We start from the raw sequence: 23008 nt of genomic DNA, 5'->3' as shown, positions 1-23008 counted from the left end.
AAATGTCTTTGGTTCAGCTCTCAGGGGCCTAGACAAACATTTATTGAGTTTCAGGCTGCATGGGTTTGCAGCCCCTTAAATCTCGGGCCCCACTTCAATTGAATCCTCAACTTCAAAGCAAAACTTAGATATTCCTTCCTTTCATGTCCAAACTTGGCATTTCATATCATTTTGACAAAAGAAAGAAAAATAAAAACAAACTTAGAGGAAAAAGCCTGCTGGAGCTCACTGTACAGCTGAGCCTTTGCTCCAGTGATGTAGATTAGATGCTGGGAGATGTGACATCGTGATAAAGAAAGCTTGAACTCTACTCCTCACATAACTGGGCACCAGTTGGATTTGGACCAACAGCTCCACTGGAAAGAAAACCCTTCACTTGATTTTAAAAAGAAATAAAATCCTCTTTGCCTGGATTGTGACCCTTTTGCAAGTGAGGTCCCAGCCTCACTCCATGCTGAACTCGTGCCAGCTCCCTGGGTTCCCAGCGTCTGCTCCCTGCTGATCTGTCTCTCTCTCCCTGCAATCCAAGCGTAACGTGGGGACTGAAAAGATCCCCAGCTTCCCAAGTGAGCTTGTCAGCATGCAGAACTCCTGTCAGCTTCCCTTTTTTTCAGGAGACAGATGCAGCAGGACTTGAAGGCATGTCTTTGCTCTGTTGACTGCACTGAGTCAATCAAACACTTGGCCTAGAAACCTTGAGAAGTCCCATTTTGTGGGAATTTTCAACACCACATTCCTCCAAGTGCAAGGCTTTTTGGCTGAATGAACTGGTAGAAAATAGGCCAAGGGTTTCAAAAAACCACCTCCAGCAAAGCCCCATCACTGCAGCAAGAGGGATAAATTCATCCCTAGTGTCCATCTTCTTCCTCATTTCACTTAAGGATTTTTCTTCACCCTCTGACCCTGTCAGAACAGCACTGGGGATCAGTTTGGCCCCATGCTTTGAAATGACTCATGAATGAGCCAGTCTTCCTCCATGTAAATGAGACTTGGCAGGTCTGTGCTAAGTGCTTTCAAATTTGTGAGCCCAGAGGGACTGTGGGGCTCGGGGGAGCACTAATGGGGTGTAACCCAGCTTTGCAGTGCTGTGCTGCAGCACATAGCCTGCATGGGCCAGAGCTGGCTGCTGCTCAGTGGCCTGTGTGAAATGAGCTGTTGCTCTGTTTCCTGCTGCTGCTGCTGCTGAGAGCCTGTCCAATGTACGAGCCCACCCAATGCTGACTGGCATTGCTGTAGGCAGCAGAGGCAGCAGGGACTGAGCAGCAAGGAAAGTTAACCCCATTCCTTTCAGGAGATGTTTCATCTGCAGTGTTCAGTGCAGGGCACCATTATCACAACTGCAATATTGGATCTAAAACCTTCTCCTATGGTTTCAGCAGGCTTGAATTGTTCCCTCTGCAGAGGAAGCTCGCTCTGCTTGCTGATCCTGTCAGCTGGTTTGTTTTTCCTCTCTCCTGGCTCCAGGGATGCCAGGCTTTGGTCTTGTATCACTTTTTCCTTTGCCCTATATAGGGTACACTTCCAGCCACTGCTCCTTGGCCAGGACTACAGCAGCACCCAGCAGCCACATTGCCCTCACTCAGCACTTTGGTTGGTGCCCAGTCAGACAGGTAGGGCCAGAGTGTGCCCTAATTTGCATTCTGAAAATTAGTGGAAATAAACTACAGGGCTGCTTGCTGTAACTGTCTAAATAAAACAGGAAAACCACTGCTTCATGGGGCAGGAGGGATGGATCTGTCCATGCAGACCTGGGGTTTGTGCCTTTCTGAGGCATCCACTGCCAGGACTCAGTGTGTTGGGTCAGGCAGACACTGGGTTTGATCAACATAGCTGTTCCTGGGGTTATACAAAGTACACATAACCCTGCAGATACATAGGGTTATACAGCATATATACACACCTGCAGGGGATTTATCAGCAGGACAAAGGCAGTTGGAAGGCTTGTTACCTCCAAAGGTCTGGCATTGCAGCAAGACAGCAGTTCATGCTTATGCTCCCTATCAAGACTTCAGTAGAAGGAAATCTCATTAGATAAAAGCAGTGATTTTCCTCTTCACCTGAAACTAACTTTCCAGAACTATTTGAACAAGATGTTTCACAGGCCTTCTTTATGACCAGAAACATCTGATCCAAGAAGCTAAAGAGTGCTGTCCTTCTCCTGGGGCTGATTTTAGGGAGGAACTGCTGGAAATGAGAAGTGTCTAACTGGTTACAACATTAGTTGAAGAGGGCCAGTACTGGCTGACTGCTCTGCTCTGATATCTTGTCAGGTAATTCAGCCTCTGCACTCACAAGGACTACACTGTTCACTCTTGCAAACAAGTGAAACACATGCCCTTTTATTGGGGTTGTTGAGGAAATAAGCTTGTGAGGCATCTGAGTACCTCAGAATGGCAGTGATGGAGCCTATAAATACCCAAGAATATTAAATTATGATAACACTTCTGAGGGTGTTTTCAGTGTAAGGCTTTCCCAGTGCTGTCTTCATTTGCAGTCTTAAATTAATCTTAAAAATACAGTGTGCTACAGGGAGACATTTTCCTTCCCTTATTATTTCACTGACATACAAACAGAGGTGGGGATCACTAAGAACTTAACCTTAAATGTCTTACCCAAAGCCCCACAGCACATCAGTAACAGAACTAAGAAGCTCAGTGGTGAACACTCAGCCATCAGTTCAGGCTTAGTTCTTGTTGGAATGGTTTCTTCTTCCTAAGGATGTGTAGTAACACTGAAGATCCCATCATGACCAGCATTCCTTGTTGTCCTGTTTCATGTTACTTCCAGTGGGAACAGATCACACCCTGCTGTGTGGACATCAGTCAGCTTTGATTTGTTAGCACAGTAATGATATGCCCATCTCCTGAGCTGTATGGCCAGGGCTGAGTCTCTTCTGGCCTTGAGAAGGTGCAGAGGTGAATGCTCAAGTGATCTTGAGTTGGGGCTTCACCCCTTTTTGGATAAAACTCTGCTTGCAGTTGGAGAGTCTTGGCAAAATGTGCCAACAGCTTTCTGTGTTCTGGGAAATTAAAATTGCAGGTCAGTGGCCCTGCAAGGACAGATTAATTGAAGCTCAAAAGCACAGGGCTTGTAAGATTTGAGCAATGGGCTGAGATGACTGTTGGAAGTCCATTCCAGCTGAAATATTCTATTCTATTCTATTCTATTCTATTCTATTCTATTCTATTCTATTCTATTCTATTCTATTCTCTAGGTTTATGTACTGTGCATTATTTACTTTCTTGTAATTACAAATTACAACAATCTTGTTGACATTTGGTGGGGAACAATGGCCATGCCCTAATGTGGCCAGTTAGTGAGCTGGGCTGGCTGTTGTTTCCTCTAGAAGAGGTCCCTCACAGTAGGGGCGTTGCATGCAGTTTGATAGTCTGGACAATAACCTAAATGTGTTTTCCTGTCAGTATTTTCTTCCAGCTTCTCATGACAGCCCATTTAAGGCATGTCCTCACTGTGTCTTGTTCCAAAGCTTATTGATGTTTTGTGAAGGCCCCTTCTGGCTTCCTTTAGATGCTAGAGATGGTCTTTAGGCTTTGAGCTTTTCAGCAGGTTATTACGATGGTATTTCTGAAGGTTTCTTATTGTATGTGGTAAAACAGTGACTCCATATATCCTTTGTTTAAGAGAGAAAAATGTGCATGGCAAAGCAGAGAAAAACCCAAACAGGAAGCGATGCCAGAATTGTACCCACTTAAGAATGTAAAAAGTACAGCAGTGAATGCTGTGCCAGATTGCTTCTATTCTTGTAAAATAATCCAAGTTTGCTGTGGAGGCCTGTTTCCTGCCACAGCAAAAGGTCTTTTTCTTTCTGTGAGCTTTCAAAAGGCGTTAAATCATTACTAACTGCTGTGTCCACCTCCAGTCCAAGATTCATGCTGCAAGAAGCCTGAGTGAGATTGCAATTGACCTGACTGAAACTGGAACCCTCAAGACCTCAAAGCTGGCCAACATGGGGAGTAAAGGCAAAATTATCAGTGGAAGCAGTGGGAGTCTTCTGTCATCAGGTAGGTGCTTTGTCCTGTAACTGGAGGGAGTATGGTGGGAAGGGCCATGGCCATGGTAAATGGGGAGCAGCCAGAAGCTGCACTGCAGAAATGAAAGTCACTTCCCTTTAGCCTTTCTGTCTGTCCAGGTGGCCGTCCATCTCTCAGCACATTGCTCCACAAACAGCACAGGCAGCAGCCTCCCCCTCTCTCTTCATCACCACTTGTTTCCTCCTTGACTCCAGGATGTCATCTCCAACCTCTCAATTTCCAGCCAAAACCTGGTCTCTCTTCACAATTTCTACTCTAACCATCCCTTGGTATCCAGCTTATCCTGAGGTAGATGGGTTTGTGAAGGAGTGCCCAGTGGGGAAGCAATCACCCAGTGCAGCTCACAAGTGAAACTGAGGCTGGGAACTGGTGATGTTCTTCAGCATTGTTGAAAAAGGGTGTCTTCTTCACTGAGTGCACATCTGCTTTGTCTCTCTGTTGCTGAGATTTGGCTGCTGTCCCAGGCTCAACAGAACTGTTCCCTAGCACTCTGCCAAACTAGTGCCAGGGTCCTGAAGGTTTCTTGTTGTGGCTTAGAGCACTATGCTGTGTGAGGAAGATGTCATGTGTGAGAGAAACCCAAGGGAAGGTGATGCAGAGGAGAGCTAGAGCAGCAGGAGAGAAGGACTGGAGAGGGCAGGTCAGGAGGTTGTGACTCTTTGATACTTTTCTGTCAGTCTGAACCAGTCAAGCTGTGTGTAAAACAGTGAGAAACATCACAGCAGCTGATATTTAGCAAAGAGCTTGAAGCTGCTTAGGTGAGCTTTCCAGGAGGGCAAGGTTTCTCATATCACCATAATTAACAATTTCAGACAATTAAATACCTTCTGTTAAGCATCACATCAATTTATCAAAACCAAACGTGTTGAGATGTGTAACAGCAGAAAATAACCTTCTCAGGCTTGGACAAAGGAAGAGCCTATCTAAGAATGCAAATGCTTTAAAACTGAACCCACACAGATGTAGTAGATTAGCTTTGCATCACTGTATCCCTCATGTCTCTTAAAACCCTGCTTGGAAAATGTTCAGCAAGGGGTTAAAATGTACAGTGCTTCCAGAGCTGCTTGCTGTGCAATTCCTTGCCTTGCCTGCAAACAGAGTTGCCTTTCTGCTCCTGAGCTCTTCCTGACAAAGTGTACAATCCACTGTCTGTGCCTCCCATCGCTTGGGGAGTTGCAGTAGCTCAGCAGCTCCCAGATTGGTGTCAGGTTGTTGGAAGTCTTTGTTTGTTTGGCATTTTTTCCAGCTCTCCTGCTGGAAAGTAAATAACGTTAAGTACCCCAAGAAAGCTCTTAAGGTCTTTCCAAGATCTCAGCCTCCTGGGCACCATTCCTAAATTTGTGAGAGCTACTTGGTAGTAATCCTGTTTCCATGTTAATACATGGGAAAAACAAAAACAAAAACACTGGGGTCTGCTTCTGCTCTTACACCTGGAGAGAGTAGTAGCCATGTGAAAGCCAGCAAAAAATCAGGCCCAGAAAAACTGGTGTAGGCCCAGCATCTCTCAGGGTTAAGTGTATGGAAATTCCAAACTGGGAGCTGCCCATGCTTTTATTTCTGAACTTTTTGTGCTCCTTTCTGGCTGAGCACAGGGTTTGTAGACTCACCAAAATTGCACTAGTGACTAGACCCACCCAGAGCTCACTGACCAGGTGAGTCATTTCTTCAGTCCTGGGGAGGTGGATCTGCCTGCCTGGGTGCCTTCATGGGACTATGTGAACCTCTGTCCCTGTCAAGGTACTGCTGGTGGGCCAGGCAGGCACAGCTGCCTCTGTGTTCCTTAATTCAGAGCTGCCAGCTCTGAGGACAGGGCTCTTCCCAAAATGTTCAGGAGAGCTGCAGAGTTTGCTGCTACAAGCAGCTACAAGAAGGTATTTAGAGAAAATGTCTGGCACAGGTCAGGTATCAGGGAATTGGAAACCCTGGATTGTTTCCACACTCAGACCTCTCTGCTCCAAGATCTCCCTCCCTCGAGCCTGGCTGGTGGAGGTGGCCCATCCCTGTCCCACTGGATGGGAGGGGGCATTCAATGTCTGTCCCACTGGGCACAGTCACTGGCTCTGTCCCAGGCTTTGTGTTTCCTCCCATTGTGCCAAAGATTATCGGCACACAACCACAACAATGATGGGTTATCGCAGTACAGCCTGCACACTGGAGAGAATAAGTGCAAATGATTAAGTGGCCACAGCAGACTTCCAGGCTATAAATACCTCAAGTGACTCGAAATCACAAGGTCAGGAATGAATCTCTGTTTGCCCCCACTTCCCTACTATTCTCAGTCCTTTTTTTCCTGAAAATTATTGTAGTCATTTCCTCCCTCCATCTCACTCCTCCTCACTGGGGGGGGCTGTCAGAGCCATGAGGAGCATGCCGAAAGTGGCATGTCTCCCCTGGGCTTGCAGCAAGTCTGCAAGGAAAAGTTTGTTGTTGCTTCCAGCTGTCACACTGTCTGGAGAAGATCCTGCTGTGCAGTACAAGGCAGTCACTGCTCCACATCACTTACAGTCTCAGGAGACAGCAGAGGGGAGATGGAGTCTTACACACTTGGAAGTGGCTTCCTCTTGATCACAGGAATTCAAGACCAAAGCCTCAGCTCCTCCATTTTTCCCACACCCTTGATCTCAGGCTGTCCAGTGCAGATTTGTAATTTTGATGCCCAAGTCCATTTCTGACAAGCTGACTCTGACTTTTGTCCTCATTTTGGATCTGAAGGGGCCTCCCTAGGACAGTGGGCTGCTGTGATTTAGCTCAGAGATCTGCTCAGGATCTGTGGGCCATCCCTGGACATCTGGGGAGGGATTTGCCTGTGAGTGAAATCTCTGCTTTTACATGGGCAGAAACCAAATCAAAGCCAGCAGAACAAAACCAGGTTGGTTCTAAGATGGATTTTTGCTTTGGAGTCTGTGCCATAAGAGCTCTGCAGGTCTCCAAGCTAGTGAGGAGCCCTGTATTCTCTGGGTTATGGTTGTGTGAGAGACAACTGCTCACTTTGAAAATTTAAAAAGGGTTATTAAACCTTAACAAAAATACAACAAAGGACTACATAAGGAAAAAGCTGCAGTGCTGGGAACTGCCCCTCGTGCACACCACACAGCCAGTTCATCTTCAAGATGGATGCTCAGCCTTTTATACCCCTGGGGGCTGCATCAGCCAGCCCTGGCCCCTCCCAAAGTCTGTCAGTCAGCTCTTCTGTGCCATTTATCAGTGGAGACTGCTTCCTTGTGACTTGATTGGAGATCAGGTGTTGCCATGCCTCACCCCATAAGCACCAAGCTTTTCCATTCCCAACTCCCCCATGCAAGGGACACATGTGCAGCCTTCTTCTACCTGTCCTAGACAGCCCTGGCTGTCTGATGGCAACAGTACAGGGTGGGGGAAGGGAATTATGGGGAGAACAGAGGACATCTAAACTACAATAACATAACTATACATCACTAAAGCTTTTCTTAATATTCACACAATAGTTATCTTTTAATTGCGAGAGCCAGTCATCTCATTATCCATCTACAACAGTTGGTCTGAACTCCAGACTACCTTCCATGTCTGTGGGCAGAGGAGACACCCCAGAGGAGCATCTCAGCTTTAGCTCCACAGGCACACTCAAGGAGCCTCCAGCCCGAGCCCCATTCCTTGTGCAGCAGTGGGGGTTTCCTGTGCAGGAGCTGTTCATGTTTGCAAACACCACAGCAGAGTCCAGGCAGGCAGTTCCCAGCGCTGCCGCGGCATCCGGCGGGACTGTGCCCCAGCTGGAGCGGATACAGGAGATACACAGCACCCATGAGGAGTGAGTGAGTGCAGGGCTGGTGAAGGAGAGACCCCATAGGGTATCTGAGCTCATCCTGTGTGGAGCAGCTCCAGCTGAGCTCCCACAGTGTCGCCACATTTCTCTTCACAGAGAAAAGCAAGGCACAATTTTTCCAAAGAAGATTTCTGGGTTTCACATTCTCTGAACGTCAGAGAAAGAAAAACAATTCTTATCATTTGCTGTGCCTGTGTTTGTGCCAAAGTAGCATGCAATATGGAGGTTGTTTACCCAGAGTGATGGTGTTTTGTTTCCTTGGCCTGTCAGGGCCAAGAGTGTGTGTGTGTGTGTGTGTGTCGGGACTGTTGGCTGACAGTCACAAGATTAGGGCAGTTGAGTGCTTGGCAGATTCAGTTTAGATGTAGTATAGTATAGAATAATATAGTATAAAAAAGTAATTAATTAGCCTTCTGATAAGTTGGAGTCCTCCTCATCATTTCTCCCTGCCACAGAGGTCATCCTGTTTCAATACCACGCCGCAGAGGAAATCCATGTGTTGGGCAGGGAGCAGAGATGGGGGCTGTCTGGGGCTGCTGCTGGTTGTGTGCTGACATCCTGGGGCAGTGAGTCAGCCTGGACTCTGGCACAGAGTGAGCGTGGGGGAAACTTCCCTCCCTGCTCAGGGGACCTTCACAGGGACCTGAGCCAAATGCCAGCGAGCTGGAGCCAGCAGCCGGATGTAGTGTGAAGGGTTTGCCATATTTAGATGTGTTTTTCCTGGAGCAGGAGACTTGGAGAATGAGACAGAGAAGAGATGCCTGGGTGGTTTTGCCTTGCTGCTGCTGCTCAGCCACCTTGTTGCATCTCCTCTCCCCTCACAGCTGGTGTCACCAAGAGTTGGCTCTCTCTGCTCTTCAGCATCCCATCTGTCCTCCCTGCTTGTTTTCATCCTTCTCGTTCATCCCTTTTACAAGTTGACTCCACTCTGCTACAACAGATGGAGGAAATACAACCAGTGAGTCACTGGTAGGACTCTTCTCCCTAAAGCGCTGTCTGCTCTCACCCCTTTGGCAGGCTTTAAAGCAAAGCTTGTCCTGGACCCCAGCAGGCCTGTACCTGCATAACAACTGACCAGATCCTTCAGGGGTGTGACCCATGTGCTGCATGTCCCCTTCAACATCCCCAAGACTGTCCTGACCTCACCAGTATGGAAGTGAGCAGAACCCAGCCTGTTAGCATTGGTGAAGTTCAGCCATGAATTCTGCTGGAGAAGGAGTTGGACAGGGAGGACCATGTTCCCCCTGTATTTCTCAGCTCATGTTCTCCTGAATGTCAGTGGATAAAGAAATCACCCAGAGAGGCCATGTGGGTATCAGAAGATGAGTGCTGTTTCTACAAATTAGTATGGCACATTTAGGTCACCAAGGCCTGTATCCCATCCTGTATGCTGAGAAAGAAAGGGCACATCCACATAAAGCCAGCCCCCAGTTCAGCAGCTTCCTGGTGCCCACCAGAGAGAAGGCCCTGTGCCTGCTGCCTGGTGTATTTTCACAAACCCTTTTGGTTTAGGGACATCAAATGGTTCTGCAGAAGAGTGTGTTAAAATGCAGAGTTTGGTAAATCCTTGCACTGCAAACGGGAAGGAGGCTGAAAAATAATTTTCACAAAAAGGTTCAAATGCCATATAGGAAAATTATGTATTTCAGCAACATTTCCATTTACTGCATTAGGAATTAACCCTAATTGTGGGAGATAAAACACCTGAGAAAGCCTCCCAGTCAACCATTTCTGTTGCAGCAGGAGCCTCTTGAGTTAGGACTGATCTCTCAGGACTGATTTTTCTCTGTTGCTGATCCCTTTTGGAAGGCACTGGGCAGCCATGACTCAGTGACCATATCTAATAAGGCTGATTTAAGGTAGTAGCTGCTTGATTGGTTTGATTTGTGCTGGTCTTTGTTTATTTCTTGGTTGTTTTTACGGTATTTTGATTTGTCATGACATTTTTGGGTCAGTTGCCACTGGGTTTAGAAGTGGATCTCTGATCACAGCCTTATTCAAGGTAGGATTGATACGTATTTATAAATAAAATGCCTCTAATGGAAGCCATAGGCACCCAGCAATACAAAGCATTGTTCTCTGCTCATTTACAGTCATCTCATACAGTGGTGGTTCTCTTGACTGATCAAGTTACCAATTCCTTTTCACCCATGAGAACAAGCAGAGAATCCACCCAATAAAAATCTAATAATACACTGCAAAATAATTCAGCTTTTAAATAAAAATTCAAAACCAGACATTAGTGCCAGCGAGTGAATGACTTTGGTTTCAGCAGTAATCCCATTGCTTCACTCAGAATGTGACAGCGTGCTTCCAGGTCCCCTCCAGTTCCTTTGTTTTGTGAGAGCAGTGAAAAAGATGGCAAAATGGGCACTCAGTGGACAAAATGTGCACCAGTTGTGTCAGGGTTGAGATTAGCATGGTTCTCACGCAGGGAAAGCACAGCTGGAGCAGATGCTGTGAGCTGTCTGGGCTTGATTTGGGTCCCTACCAGCTCAGCCAGAAGCCTTTTGTTTCCTTCTTGTGGGCGTACCCCAAATCAGCACAGGGGTCTGGCCAGATGCTTGTAAATGTTTCTGTGTAGCTGCTGTGGCAACCCACACAGCAAAAAGGAATAGCTTTTAAAAATAAATCTGAGGCTGCCGTGGAGGTATGGAGCAGACAGAGGAAGGAAAGGGGAAGAGCAGTTGAAAGGAAAACATAGGTCATTAAAGTTGTCAGAAAAGAAAAAAATAAAAAGGTTCAAAACATCTGCTGGAATCGTGAGCAACTTTTTACCAGGACTCTGCAGTTTGTTGACAAGTCCATGAAAAACAATCAGCAGTTCAGTTTTGCTAGTAACTGCTCACTAGGGTTACTGTTAAGAATTACTGAGTGCTGGAGAGGAGTTTCCCTGCCAGTGCAAATACAGGGCTCCTCTAGAAGGTTCCACCAAGTTCTTCCAGCACAGAAGTGTCTGCAGAGTTGAGTTTTGTTGCTTTATGAGGGCAAACACAAATAAAACAATGATGACTACAGCAATTACACAAACATCTTACTGTGAGGTTCTCCTCCTTTGTCTGATAATGCTCAGGCTGGCTGACCTTAAGAGAGATCTCCTCTACCAGCCCCACTTCAGGACAGCCTAGTAAAAGGTGTAAGTAAGGTGTTTCATTGAATAAATGCCAGCTATCTTCCTTCATGAAAACTGGTGGAAAAGATCTGTGAGATTCTCTGCTCCCCCTGAGCCAATGCAGAACTGTCTTGTGGCAATTTTTGCCTCAATCCCCTTTCGATTTAGCTTTAATGGTCTGCTGGAATAGTAGCAATGAAAGATGAAGCTGAAAGCACAAATTTCACTGTTTTGCTGCCAAAATAAAGAATTGTTCCAGATTCCTTCCAAAGCTCTGTGAAATTACAGCTTTTTCAATCTCCTTGGGCTGAGTGTTTTTGCTGAATGCTTGGAGGCCCGTCTAACCCCCATCTGATAACAGGTGCACAGAAAATTTCATGTAGCATCCTATTGTATCTGACTCCTACAGATAATAAAGGTCTGCTTGCTCTGTGCCATTGCCCAGGAGGGGCAGGGAACAGGTCACTGCTGAAAAAAAATGTTTCTATTGATACACCAGCAGCAAAAGGAGGGATAAGGAGAATATCCATCCTTTATTGTGTGGGGGGGAAACATAGTGACAAAGGATGAGGTTACTTCATCAAAAAGCTCCCCTGAAGAGCTGAAATTACAAATGTTGTCATGACATCTGAGCAACAGAGTCTGACTTAATACACAGATCTCCTTCAGTGGGAGTTGCTGGTAATTGCCACTTGAAAAGCCAAGCCATTTGGACATGCAGTTAAATATCTCAACCTACATCTTCACAAGAAACAGCTACTACCCCAGAAGGAGCTATGGTTGGGGTTTTTTGGTGTATTTTACAGGAATCTTCCTAGGTAGTTTTGTTCCATTACAGTTTTTCATAGAACAGGCCCTGTAAGTGGATTGAATTACATGTTTGCTACTGGGATAATTGCAGTTCTTAAGAAGTAGGCTGTATTGTCAAATGGTTTCTCCTAGACTTAATTTCCAAAAAATGCATCTCCAGGGTTTTGTAAACTGTACTTTGCCATTGGGAGCTTTCCTGGGAATTGTATGTGGGTTTCCTCTAAGATCTTTAGATGAATAATTTTGCTGCTTTTATTTTTCCAGATAATGGTTACAAATGTCTTTATGTGCTCCACTGTTGAATCTCTGACTGTTAGCTTAAACATTAAGGATTTGCTGTAAACAGAAGTGCCTGGGTAACACCTGCTTCATGTCACAGTCCCATTTCTTTTTGGAAGGGCTGCGTCCAGGCTGTGGTAAAATTACAGGCACTCCAGATGTGTGTTCTGCTGTCAGCTGGCCTAGTGAAATCATTGTTTATTGACAGGTTCCCAAGAGTCAGACAGCTCTCAGTCTGCCAAGAAAGACATGCTGGCTGCACTGAAGTCCAGGCAAGAAGCTTTGGAAGAGACGCTGCGCCAGCGCTTGGAGGAGCTGAAGAAACTGTGCCTGCGGGAAGCGGTGGGTGCTGGACACTTTATAACCTGGAACACTTCTGTTTTGCTTTGTTACAGCTCCTTGTTTGGAGCTGGGGTGGGGCCAGGAGAGGAGATTCCTTCCACAGTCACCTCTTACAAAAGCCATTGTACAATGGCCTCAGGGAGATCCAGCTGTTTCAACCCCAGATTGCAAAGTCCGGGGCTTTTTTCCCCACGTCAGCTGGGTGCCCCGTTGGCTTGGGGCAAGGAGGGTGCTCAGCATCCATGTTTGCTCTCTGAAATTGTGAATAAATTGCATGCAGCCAGGCTTCTTATTAACTTGAAAAGAATATCCTGCTATTTAAATGCCATAGGAAGGCTGTTGTATGTGCTGGTCGTCACATCTCAGAGACTTTTTCCTCCATTAGCAAAAATAGCCCCGAGGCTGGCACACTTTCTTCTTGGAGCAGGCCCAACTTTACATGCTTTTTTTTCTTCTCCAAGCATGCTCTGCCATACAGCACACAAGGTCTTATCTGCTCCATGTAGATTGCCTTCATCCAGTCAGCTCTGGCACTGCTGGAAAGGAATGCCAGTGTGGAGGCAGACCTTGCAAAGAGGAAACACTGTGGTCATCTCAGGTCATGGAGGACAGCTCAGGAACTCATAACCTTCCCACTCAACTGCCAGCTCATTTTGGAGTACATAGGAGGCCATTTAATGATCAATTTAATGTTTGGGAAATCACAGCTCTGCTGCAGCTGTGTGTGGAGATTTAGCAGTGTACTCAGGTCATTCAGCAATCCTCCCATGTTTACCAGGCCTGTGTATCTGATTTTAATAACAAATTGTGACATGTAACACAACAGGAAGCTGGCTGCAGACAGTGGCACAGAGATCTTCCAGTTCTTGCTTAATGTTTGATGTGTATCTACCTTTTGACAAAAATGGTAGATACACAGAAATGGGTCACTGATTCAGGTCTCATTGCACTTTGTTTCAATTAATGTATAGTTTTAATGCCAGAAAGAACAAGTTGGGGAAAGAACATCAGCAGAAATCTCTCCTGCCCCTGTTCCCATTCTTTACTCCATGGGAGCAATCCCTTCCCACCTGAGAAGTCCTGGTGATTTCGGCAAACAACTTGTGCTGTGAGAAAGGTCACAGGATCAGATCCAATCTCTAAGTCCATGGAGCTGAGATCATCCACAGGAAAAAAATCACAGCTCTTCAGGGGCTGACAGTCAAGGTCTGGAGGCTCTACTAGGCCCAGAGGAATTTACTACCCTGAGCTAACCCTGAGCCTGACTGCTGATGACTAATCCTTGCAGCAGCACCGGAGGCAGGGAAGATGCGCCTGTGCCACAGCTACAGGAGCTCACAGCCCAGTGCCTTCCCTTTAACACCAGCCCTGGTTCTGGTGCAGCCTCAGGCACTTCAGGAGCAAGCAGGATGCAGGCAAAAGCTCCCACTGGGGCAGGGAGCTGGGGAGGAGGAGCAATAACTCCTTAATGTGCTGTGGCAAGGCTGGCCAGAGCCCATCTGTCAGCACATTAAGAGCTGGTAGAAAGTGTTCGTGCTTTCCAGAGGTGATTTGAGAGAGGCAGTTAATGGACACTTGGAATCTGACCCCATCTTGCAACCCTTCAGCTCATCCATCAGCAGCTGCTAGTTGAAAGCTTCCTCTGAAGCTGCCCTTCTTCCTTTCTGTTTGGCACGGAAATGGCCAAAACAGAGGAAGAAGGTGGCAAACCAGGAGATAAAAAAGAGTTAAAAGTGAGGGCATAATTAAGAAAGCATGGCCAGAACCATTCATAATTCTGGCATCAGGTTACTTTGGGCCGTCACTACTCCAGTTACTTATTAATTTAGATTACATTTCATGATCGTGCCTTTGAATACTTTTTAGCTTGTGGAGGCAGCATGGTAACCCATATTCATTTTGTTCTGCTCTGATCTTTACAGATTTTACAGAAGATTAACTCTTTACCTACTGCCCTGCTTCATATCACATTAGAAGTTATAAAGAAAATATCCCTGTTGCCCTCAGGCTACAGGAATCTGTCTTGGTGCAGTGCTTAGAGCCACAGTACAAAGAACACATTTTGAAAGAAAAACTGAAATAACCCCACAGAGCTGGAGGGGCAATGCAGAGTGGGACTCTGAGACATTGCAGCCATGCCTCTTGCAATAGGGGGCTGTGCACGTCAATACAGAGCTCTGCCACAAACCCAATTTGCTGGGAATTGCTTAAAGGGAGGATTTGAAAACTCCAGGTTCTTGTTTCCAAGTGACCTGAAAAGAGTAGAAAGAAAAAAACCCCATTAGGGAGTGGGGGAGAGGCCAGGGCAGGCAGGGACTGGGCTGTGCACCCACACTTGCATTAAGGTCAGCTGCTGTTCTTTGGGATTCAGATGATTTAGGTTACTCTGCCAGCTGGATCCTCTCAGCACTGATGCTAAGGAGCACAAAAGCCTTTTGTCCTTCATGGGGAGACTTTTGAGTACAAGGAGTCTGGGCTGTGCTGGCAGTCAGGCTTCTGCCTTTTTCTCTAGGCAGTTCAATGCCTTCAGTTCAGATGTGTGTGCCTGTATTGTGTAGCCTGGGGAAAAACCCCCACAGCATTAACATCAGCAGTGGTGCTGCTTCCTGTTGTCCACATATTCTGAAATTCTGTGAGGTTTGCTTCAGATTTTGAACATATCTTTGCAAATAACCCCATCAGTCTGACAGAGTATCAGCTAATAATTGCTCCAAAGCTGCTCATGACATCATTGGGGTTTGGAAAGCATTCTAATACATGAAGTGTTATCAGACAGGTAATGAGGTACCAGGCACTGCTTTTAGTGAGCATTTCCATTGCATTCCTCTCAGACACATCATGAATCAGGTGGGAATGTTTTTCTGTGCAGGTCATAACCTGTGTGGCTGTTACCATTGCAGCTTTCTGACTCAGCAGACCTGCATCCTGCAGGAAGGCTCTCGGGTCTGCTCACCCCTCTCAGAAGCAGGACAGAGCAGATAGGAGCTCTTGGTTCCTGCTCACCCTGCAGCAGAGATGAAAGCTTGTGTGCTGCAAGCCTGCTCAGCCTCAGGCCCTGACACCCTGGGGCTGGGCACCACTTAAGAGACCTGCCCAGGGCAGGCCACAAAGCTCTGTATTCATGCACAGGTCAGAGAGGAGGTCCCCACCCTCAGTGCTAGGTTCTGAGTTTGCAGGGCTGGGTGCTCTCCTGTGTGTTTATCAGCTGGCTGAACTGGATATGTTGTTAATGGGTACCTGTCATTTTAGGGTCACACAGGAGTGGTGGTGTGCTTTGCTGTGCTGCAGGACTTCCCAGAGCACTAACAGCATTTTCTGCTTACAGGAGCTCACAGGAAAGCTGCCACGAGAATACCCTCTGGATCCTGGGGAGGAGCCACCTATTGTAAGGAGAAGAATAGGAACTGCCTTTAAACTGGATGAGCAGAAAATCCTGCCTAAGGGAGAGGTGAGGCTGTGCCCTTCCCTTCCAGACACGTGTCCCCACCTCAGGACTCTAAGATGTCCAGTGAGCATCACACAGGAACCATCAGTCCCATGGTTGTTTTTGTTTAAATTACTGTAATTGGTCACAGTACCCATTTGGGGGTTTTTATATCCATCAGAATGGGGAAGGAGTGAGAGAGTTGGGGACTTTAGAGAGAGTTGGGGAAGGAGTGAGAGAGTTGGGGACTTTAGAGAGAGTTGGGGAAGGAGTGAGAGAGTTGGGGACCAACTGGACTATGGCAGTGCAAGTGCTCTGGTGACAAAGTGCAGTGATTTGTGTGAGCAGGGAGCACATCAGGAGCCCCCCAAGCCATCTGAGCCCTGCTTCTGCCTGTCTTGTTTTTGCAAGCAGCCTCTTGCTTTCCACTCCAGTAGCAATCCAAATTCAAGCCTCCTCTAACCAGGGAGAAAAGCATCACCATTATCCATCTCAGCCCTGCCACAGCGAGATAAAAGCATTTTGCTCCCCAGTCCTTAAACAAAAGAGCCTTCATCCCTACCTATGGGGAGCTGGAGTTACATTTTTCTAAGTTTGCCAGGGAGTGTTTGTTCCCTTCCTTGCTCCCACAATGTGCTGGGTCAGTGCCCTGAACCGTGGCTGTGAAAACAGGCCTGCAGCAGCTGTAGGGCAGGACCAGATTCACAGAACAACTATTGTCTGTGGAGGCACATTTGTCTCAAGACACTTGTGTATATTCCAGTCTTGAGTTTCCTTTTTATTTTTGTAGGAGGAGAGACTGAAGCTGGTTGTGACTGTGTGGTTTGAGGCTCGGTTCAGCCAGGGAATTAACTGTTTGTTGTTTTGTTGGCATTTTCCTTCTGCTGAAAAAAATAAACAGCTGGAGCTCTTTAGTTTTGTTCTCAATGGAGCCTGGGAGAGGAATTCCACCGCAGTCAAATATTCATGAACTAGCACATTTAATTAAGCTTTTCAAAGGGAAGCATGTCTTAGCTGAATTACTCCTAAAACCCCTGCAGTCTGTTGGCTGCTCAGTTATAACCTGATCTCCAACTTCCCCAGCTCCTGTTGCTACAGGGCAGCTTTTGGGGCCGCTGGGTGAGGAATCTCCTTACTCCAGTGGCAGGATTAGGTGTGGAGAGCAGGAAGGTGAAGCAGCTCCTCCCCAGTGCAGGCACTCAGAAACCCAAACATGCTGACTCAGCTTTTTCTCTGCCTCTCTCTTCATCTGTCAGATTATAAGGCTGTGTTGAAAACCATAAATTTCTGTTCTCGAAGAATGATGTTGAGCTGTGTTTGGCTGCCAGTTTGAAAGCGTTTAAGGAGGGTAGCAATTGTTTTCGTGCACTTTTCAGCAAGTGCAAACACTGGAAAATCAATTCTAAAAAAAGGTGAAATATTCTCTCAACCACACAAATCCAGGACTGAAATTACTAGCTGTGACAAGGACCTGAAGCAAGGCACTTCCATCTGAAGGCAGATGATAGCTCTCATTTCCTAGGGCTTTATTTATAGGGGCCTCACTGGAGGAAAATAGACAGTTATGGACAGGAAGAAAATTAATATATTTTTCCTAGGATATACTGAATGATTTAGAGCTGAATCTGTGAAGATCTAAAATGACAGCTCTCACATCAAGCTTTCCAAACCTTTAGCAAGACCTTTGTCAGATCAAGACTTGCAGGGAAGGGTTCTGGTTTTTTTCTTGGTAATCACCTTTACCTGGTCTGTAATCCCTGACTCTAGGAAGGCTTTTACCAGAAGATGATGAATCAGATTCCAGGCCTTAAAACCCCATCATGTCAAGTTCACTTTTAATAAGTCTGGCACTAACAGAGTTTATAAGGTCTTCAAAGCAAAAAGGGATCTGTTAAAAAGACAAAGGTGGGTTCGTTCTTCAGTGAAGTGAGGGAAATTATAATTATAGTTCTAAGGCAATGCTGACTCACCACTGATAGCAAAAGTATATTTTTTAAGCCAGAAGCCCAGAATAAAAACTTCAGAGAATGCTGCAGTCTGATTAAATCCTGCAGCATCAGCTCTTACACTGCTGCTGAACAAAGAGAGGATTTGAACTTGGTAACGGGGATCTCCAGGAATATATGACTGTCTCACCGTTCACTAAAAGTAGAAAAACTTGTCTTTTTTTTTGTTAATTTGCAATGTACTGGGTTCCTTTCTCTAGCAGACTAATTCCATTGAGCTGGGGGAGGTAGCCAGATCCCTTGCAGATTAGCAAGGCCCTTTGAAGCTCACAGCCTGGGGTCCTGGTGCAGGCTGGGAAGCTCTGTATCAGCTTATGCTTTGGCATAACTTGTCCTAAGTCCCTTGACTTTGGAGGATAACCAGAAATGGCTAGGTACCTTTCAGGGTACACCTGATTGCGTTTAAAAACTCAGCTGAGGCCCTGCAAGGGCTAACTCTGAGGGCACTGGTTGTTTCTGGCATACAGAGAGCTTGTTGTTGTGCACTGCAGGCTCTCAGATCACCCTCCTGGCTGGTAACTCGAGGAGACAATTTTCTGGTGCCATCAGTTGCAGCAGCCCATAATTACTTCAGCTCATATTTACCCCAAAGTGTTTGGTGGGTGCCAAGCAAACCTGTCAAGGAGGTTAAAGCTGTGGCTTTGCATCAATACATAACAGTGAATTCAAATGGGGCTTAAATGTGGAGATAGAAACAGGGAGAAGGAGCGGGTGGGAGGCAGGTGTAACCCAGAGATGGATGTAAAAGGATGAATGTGAATTTGGCCATATTGAACTGCTTGAAAAGTCAATCAGCACATCAGGGTTAAGCTGGAGCAGGCATGTCCTCCTTGTGTGGGTCATCCCTTCCACCAGCTGGGCTTCCAGGCACTTCTGAGGGCAGGTGAAGGCAAGATGGGTGTGCTCAGAGAGGCCCTGAGGGCAGCAGCATGACTGTGGATCCTTTGCTGATGGAGAACCTTTGTGGGAGGCCGCTCCAGGTTCTGGAGGTCATCCACGTAGGTGGACTCAGAGAGTTTGGTGGTAACCAGAATCCACTGGCCTTTCACCAGGAGGCAGAGCTGGAGCGCCTGGAGAGGGAATTTGCCATTCAGTCCCAGATCACGGAGGCTGCGCGGCGCCTGGCCAGCGACCCCAACGTCAGCAAAAAGCTGAAGAAGCAGAGGAAGACATCCTACCTGAATGCCCTGAAGAAACTACAGGAGATTGAGAACGCCATCAACGAGTACCGCATCAAATCCGGGAAGAAGCCAACGCAGAGAGCCTCCCTGATCATAGATGGTAAGTGGGACTTGGTGCGCACAGCATCACTGTGGAGGGCAGGGAGCAAAATTCTTACCAAATTTCCCCTCCCTCCTGCTCCCTGTCCTGCCTGGAGGGCCCCAGGGGTGCTGTCAGAGGGTGCTGTGTGTTAGGGATGTGCTGGGTCACAGCAGCAAAGCTGTGGTGTGCTGTGGATGATCAGGGTGTCAGCAGAGCAGGCTGTGACTCCTTTGTTCACCTGTGAAATTGCTCTCCTGGTATCTCCTCCAGAGCACTGCAGTACAAATGTAATTAATGTTAGCAGATAGGGGTGAGCTCTCTAGCTCAAAGGCATCTGTAAAATCAAAGTGGGAGCAGTCTCATTGCTGTGTTCAAATATTTCTTTTCATTTTCGTTTTTTAACAATGTAATTCTCAGGGCACTTTATGGTTTACTGGGTTGTTGATTGATTTTTCATGAAATCCATAACTTTCTGCCGTGGTTCTTTCTCCCTTGCGGATTTTCCCCTTTCCCTTTGACTTGCAGAGATTTTCTCTGTGCTTTTGTGCAGGAACTGAGATTAGAGCTGCTGTATTTGTGAGCTGGGTACCAAATTGCATCTCAGTCTGAGATAACAGACAGCCATGAGGACACAGGCTGGGGGAGGCAGCTCAAATATCTGCTTGCCAACAACCTGAGAGCTTTCCCTGCTGCTGCAGAGGATGCTCCAAAAACATTTCCTTGAATTCCACAGAACTTGTACTTAGAATGAGCCTTTAGTTAGCAGCAGGATGATCATTTTAAGATGGATCAAACCCAGAGTCCTTAATGGCCAAGATGTAAATCTCACTAATGGCACTGTGCCAGTTTGCATCCTCTGGGGATCTCAGCTCTCTGTTGTGACTCAGTCTTAATCCCCAGTTATTGAAAAGAGTTAGCAGCTCCTTGAAAGGCAGCCTGCTATTGAGAGGCCTGACCTGCAGCTCTGCCCTCCCAGACTGAAAGTGGGCTGAGTCAACCATTCATAGGAATTTTGCCTCTTGCTCTGGGGGGAGGAAGGCGTGGGTGACTGCTTAAGGCTAAGACTCAGTGGACAAAGATCATGGTGCAGTTCAGCACTCAGACACTGCAAATCTTGGGACCATCTGACCATCTTTGTGTTTTCTTCTCTTCAGAAGGAAACATTGCCAGTGAAGACAGCTCCCTCTCGGATGCCCTTGTTCTCGAGGATGGTATGTTGGCTGCTGTATGTTCTAGAGAGTGGGAAGGGATGTGTGAACTCCTGATTGACACTCAAAATGGAATTACTGTTCTGTGTAATAGTCCACTGATAGATCCCAGAAGAAAAAAACTTGGTTTCCCCTAATAATTTGACTCTTTGACTCTATTTCAAGCCAACTAGGACTAATAATAGTTACAATCAAACCAAACCTCCCTGTACTAGCCTTCCTCCACATCTCAACCCACATGTTCTTCAAAGCCATGCTCTTCTTATGCTCAGGCTCCATCATTCACAGCCTAAATGGCGAACAAGATAACCAGAAAATAGGAGGACTCCAAAAAATACTACCCACAACCACTGCATGCCTTACTATCAGCAACCTTGCCCTAACAGGATCACCATTCCTAGCAGGGTTCTACTCAAAAGACCAAATCACCGAAAGTCATCATTATGGTTTCCCCATAATGTCTGACTCTTAATCTTGTAGTCAGACATGAGGCCTGGAGCAGTGAGTATTGCTGTGGTTACTGCTCTGAATTATTTCAAAAGACAGTCCTAGAATGGCCCCTTATTTTCCCTTAAGTTTCAGTTGTTTTAAGGCATCACACACTCTTGCTGGCCATTCTCTCCCAAAATGAGAATGTCAGCCAGTGCCCTTCTGAAAGTCAGATCTTCAGGGTGTCCCTGAGCACAGCCAGGGGAATCAGGGCAAGGAAGCAGACTCTGGAGGTGCAATGGCATCTCTTTGGGCTATGCTGCCATTGCAGGTGTCCCACAGCTATCACCTCTCTCCCTTCTCTCCACAGAGGACTCTCAGGTCACCAGCACAATCTCCCCCCTGCAGTCCCCACACAAAGGCCTCCCTCCACGGCCGCCGCTGCACAGCCGGCCGCCGCCGCCGCAGTCGCTGGAGGGGCTGCGCCAGATGCATTTCCACCGCAGCGACTACGACAAGTCCCCCATCAAACCCAAGATGTGGAGCGAGTCATCCTTGGATGAGCCCTATGAGAAGGTCAAGAAGCGCTCCTCACACAGCCATTCCAGGTGAGCCAGATCTATCGAAGCTCTGGTGTAGGAGCGTTGGGGGTAGGACGGTTGGGACAGACAGAGACGAGAGATTTCTGAAGCCAGGTTGTGGAACTTGGGGTTTATTTTAAAGGGCCTGGGTGCAAGGCCCTGCTGGGAGCTGCCAGCCACAGCTGGAGCAGGCCCGAGAGAAGAGAGGGGCAGAGAGGATGGTTACAATACAATAAATCTTCTTCTGTGTTGAATATTCTAATTCTCACTAACCAATCTACTACAATATACAAATCCTATAGCATTTACATACAGCCTATAAGAATCACTACATTACCATACTGTGTTACATTTTAAACCCTTAAAACTCCTCTTTGGACCCCTTCTGCCAAGCTAGTAGGGTCTGCTCTGACCCTTGGACCTGTCTGCAAGCAGAGGGTATTGTTTCATCAAAAGGGGATTACCTTCAGCTGGCCACACCATTGTTTTCCAGTTGTTCAGTAACTAAGGTATCTCAAAGCTTGCTTTCATTTCAATCTTGCTTATAGTTTCTATAGTCTCAAAATCTTTTGCCAGACAATCATATTTATAAGGCTTTCCTGTTTCATCTTCCCCAACACTCCAGCACAGAGATATTCCCTGCTTTCAAGAGGGACAGGTGGGAGCCATTTCAAAATTTACAAAGTTGTCCCTTACTAAAGGGAGAGTTTTGGCCAATAGGCAGGTCATCAAAACAGGCTACAGCCACACGATTGCTGTTTGGTATCTCAGTGTTATTCTACAAAACATTTAGAAGGGTTGGATGGTGGATCATCCGAGGGCTTTGACAGGACTTGGCCTTGACCTCTGGCACCACAAGGGCTGGAACACAAGCTCAGAACAGCAGCTGACCCAACTCCCACTCACCCCTGCAAGATCCCAGGCACGTGCCTGAGATCTGGAAGGGTGCATGGGAGCCACTTGCCCAGATTCCTGTGGGAGAGCTGAAGCAGGGTGTTTCCTCTGCAGCAGCCACAAGCGGTTCCCCAGCAGCGGGAGCTGTGCTGAGGTGGGAGGCAGCAGCTCGCTGCAGAACAGCCCCATCCGGAGCCTTCCCCACTGGAATTCCCAGTCCAGCATGCCGTCAACGCCGGATCTGCGGGTGCGCAGCCCGCACTACGTCCACTCCACGCGGTAAGTCATCCCAGCTCCAGCCTCACCTTGCTTACCCTGAAATAAATTGGCCTTGCTTTATCCTTCCCTCAGGCTATGGATTAATTCCCAGTTCAGGAAAGGACACTAACCAGTCCTGTTCACGTAAGAGGCTCATGTGCTCGTGCCAGTAGAGAGTCTCTCCTGAACTGACATCCTGAAATCCCTTCAGATAACGCGATTCTGCCCCTCATCCCTCCTCTGAAGTGATCAAGCTTTTCTTCTGCTGGGACCTTTCATCTCAGACTGCTTATAGGCTCTACAGGCCACTTTTGAAATGGATTTGGTGCTACTGCTAAGTTCTGCAGTAAATTCCTCCATGGATCCAGCTGGAGAGAACATGTTGCTTCCAGTCTGATACAAAATGTTGAATAATGTTAATTTTCCCTCATGGATAAAATGTTTGCATGTGTGTGATGTTACACAGAGATCAAGATCAATCCAGCCAGGGACTCAGGTGGCAGTGGAATTTAGCCCAGGGTTGACAGAGGAAAGAGCTGAAGTGTATAAGG

General features: G+C 47.0%; 1 protein-coding gene across 1 annotated transcript in view; it reads left to right on the top strand.

Annotated features, from left to right (window-relative positions):
• Positions 1-23008, top strand: part of FRMD4A (FERM domain containing 4A) — a 201447-nt gene that overhangs the window by 166554 nt on the left and 11885 nt on the right. Inside the window, 7 exon segments of the mRNA XM_031061326.1 lie at positions 3881-4022; positions 12261-12394; positions 15720-15842; positions 18877-19105; positions 20242-20298; positions 21095-21332; positions 22314-22478. Coding sequence (XP_030917186.1) covers positions 3881-4022; positions 12261-12394; positions 15720-15842; positions 18877-19105; positions 20242-20298; positions 21095-21332; positions 22314-22478 — 1088 coding nt within the window.

This window comes from Geospiza fortis, unplaced genomic scaffold (genome assembly GCF_000277835.1).
Source record: "Geospiza fortis unplaced genomic scaffold, GeoFor_1.0 scaffold428, whole genome shotgun sequence".
Taxonomy (NCBI): domain Eukaryota; kingdom Metazoa; phylum Chordata; class Aves; order Passeriformes; family Thraupidae; genus Geospiza; species Geospiza fortis.
The sequence above is the reverse complement of the archived record's forward strand: the minus strand, read 5'-3'. Positions and strand labels throughout refer to the sequence as shown.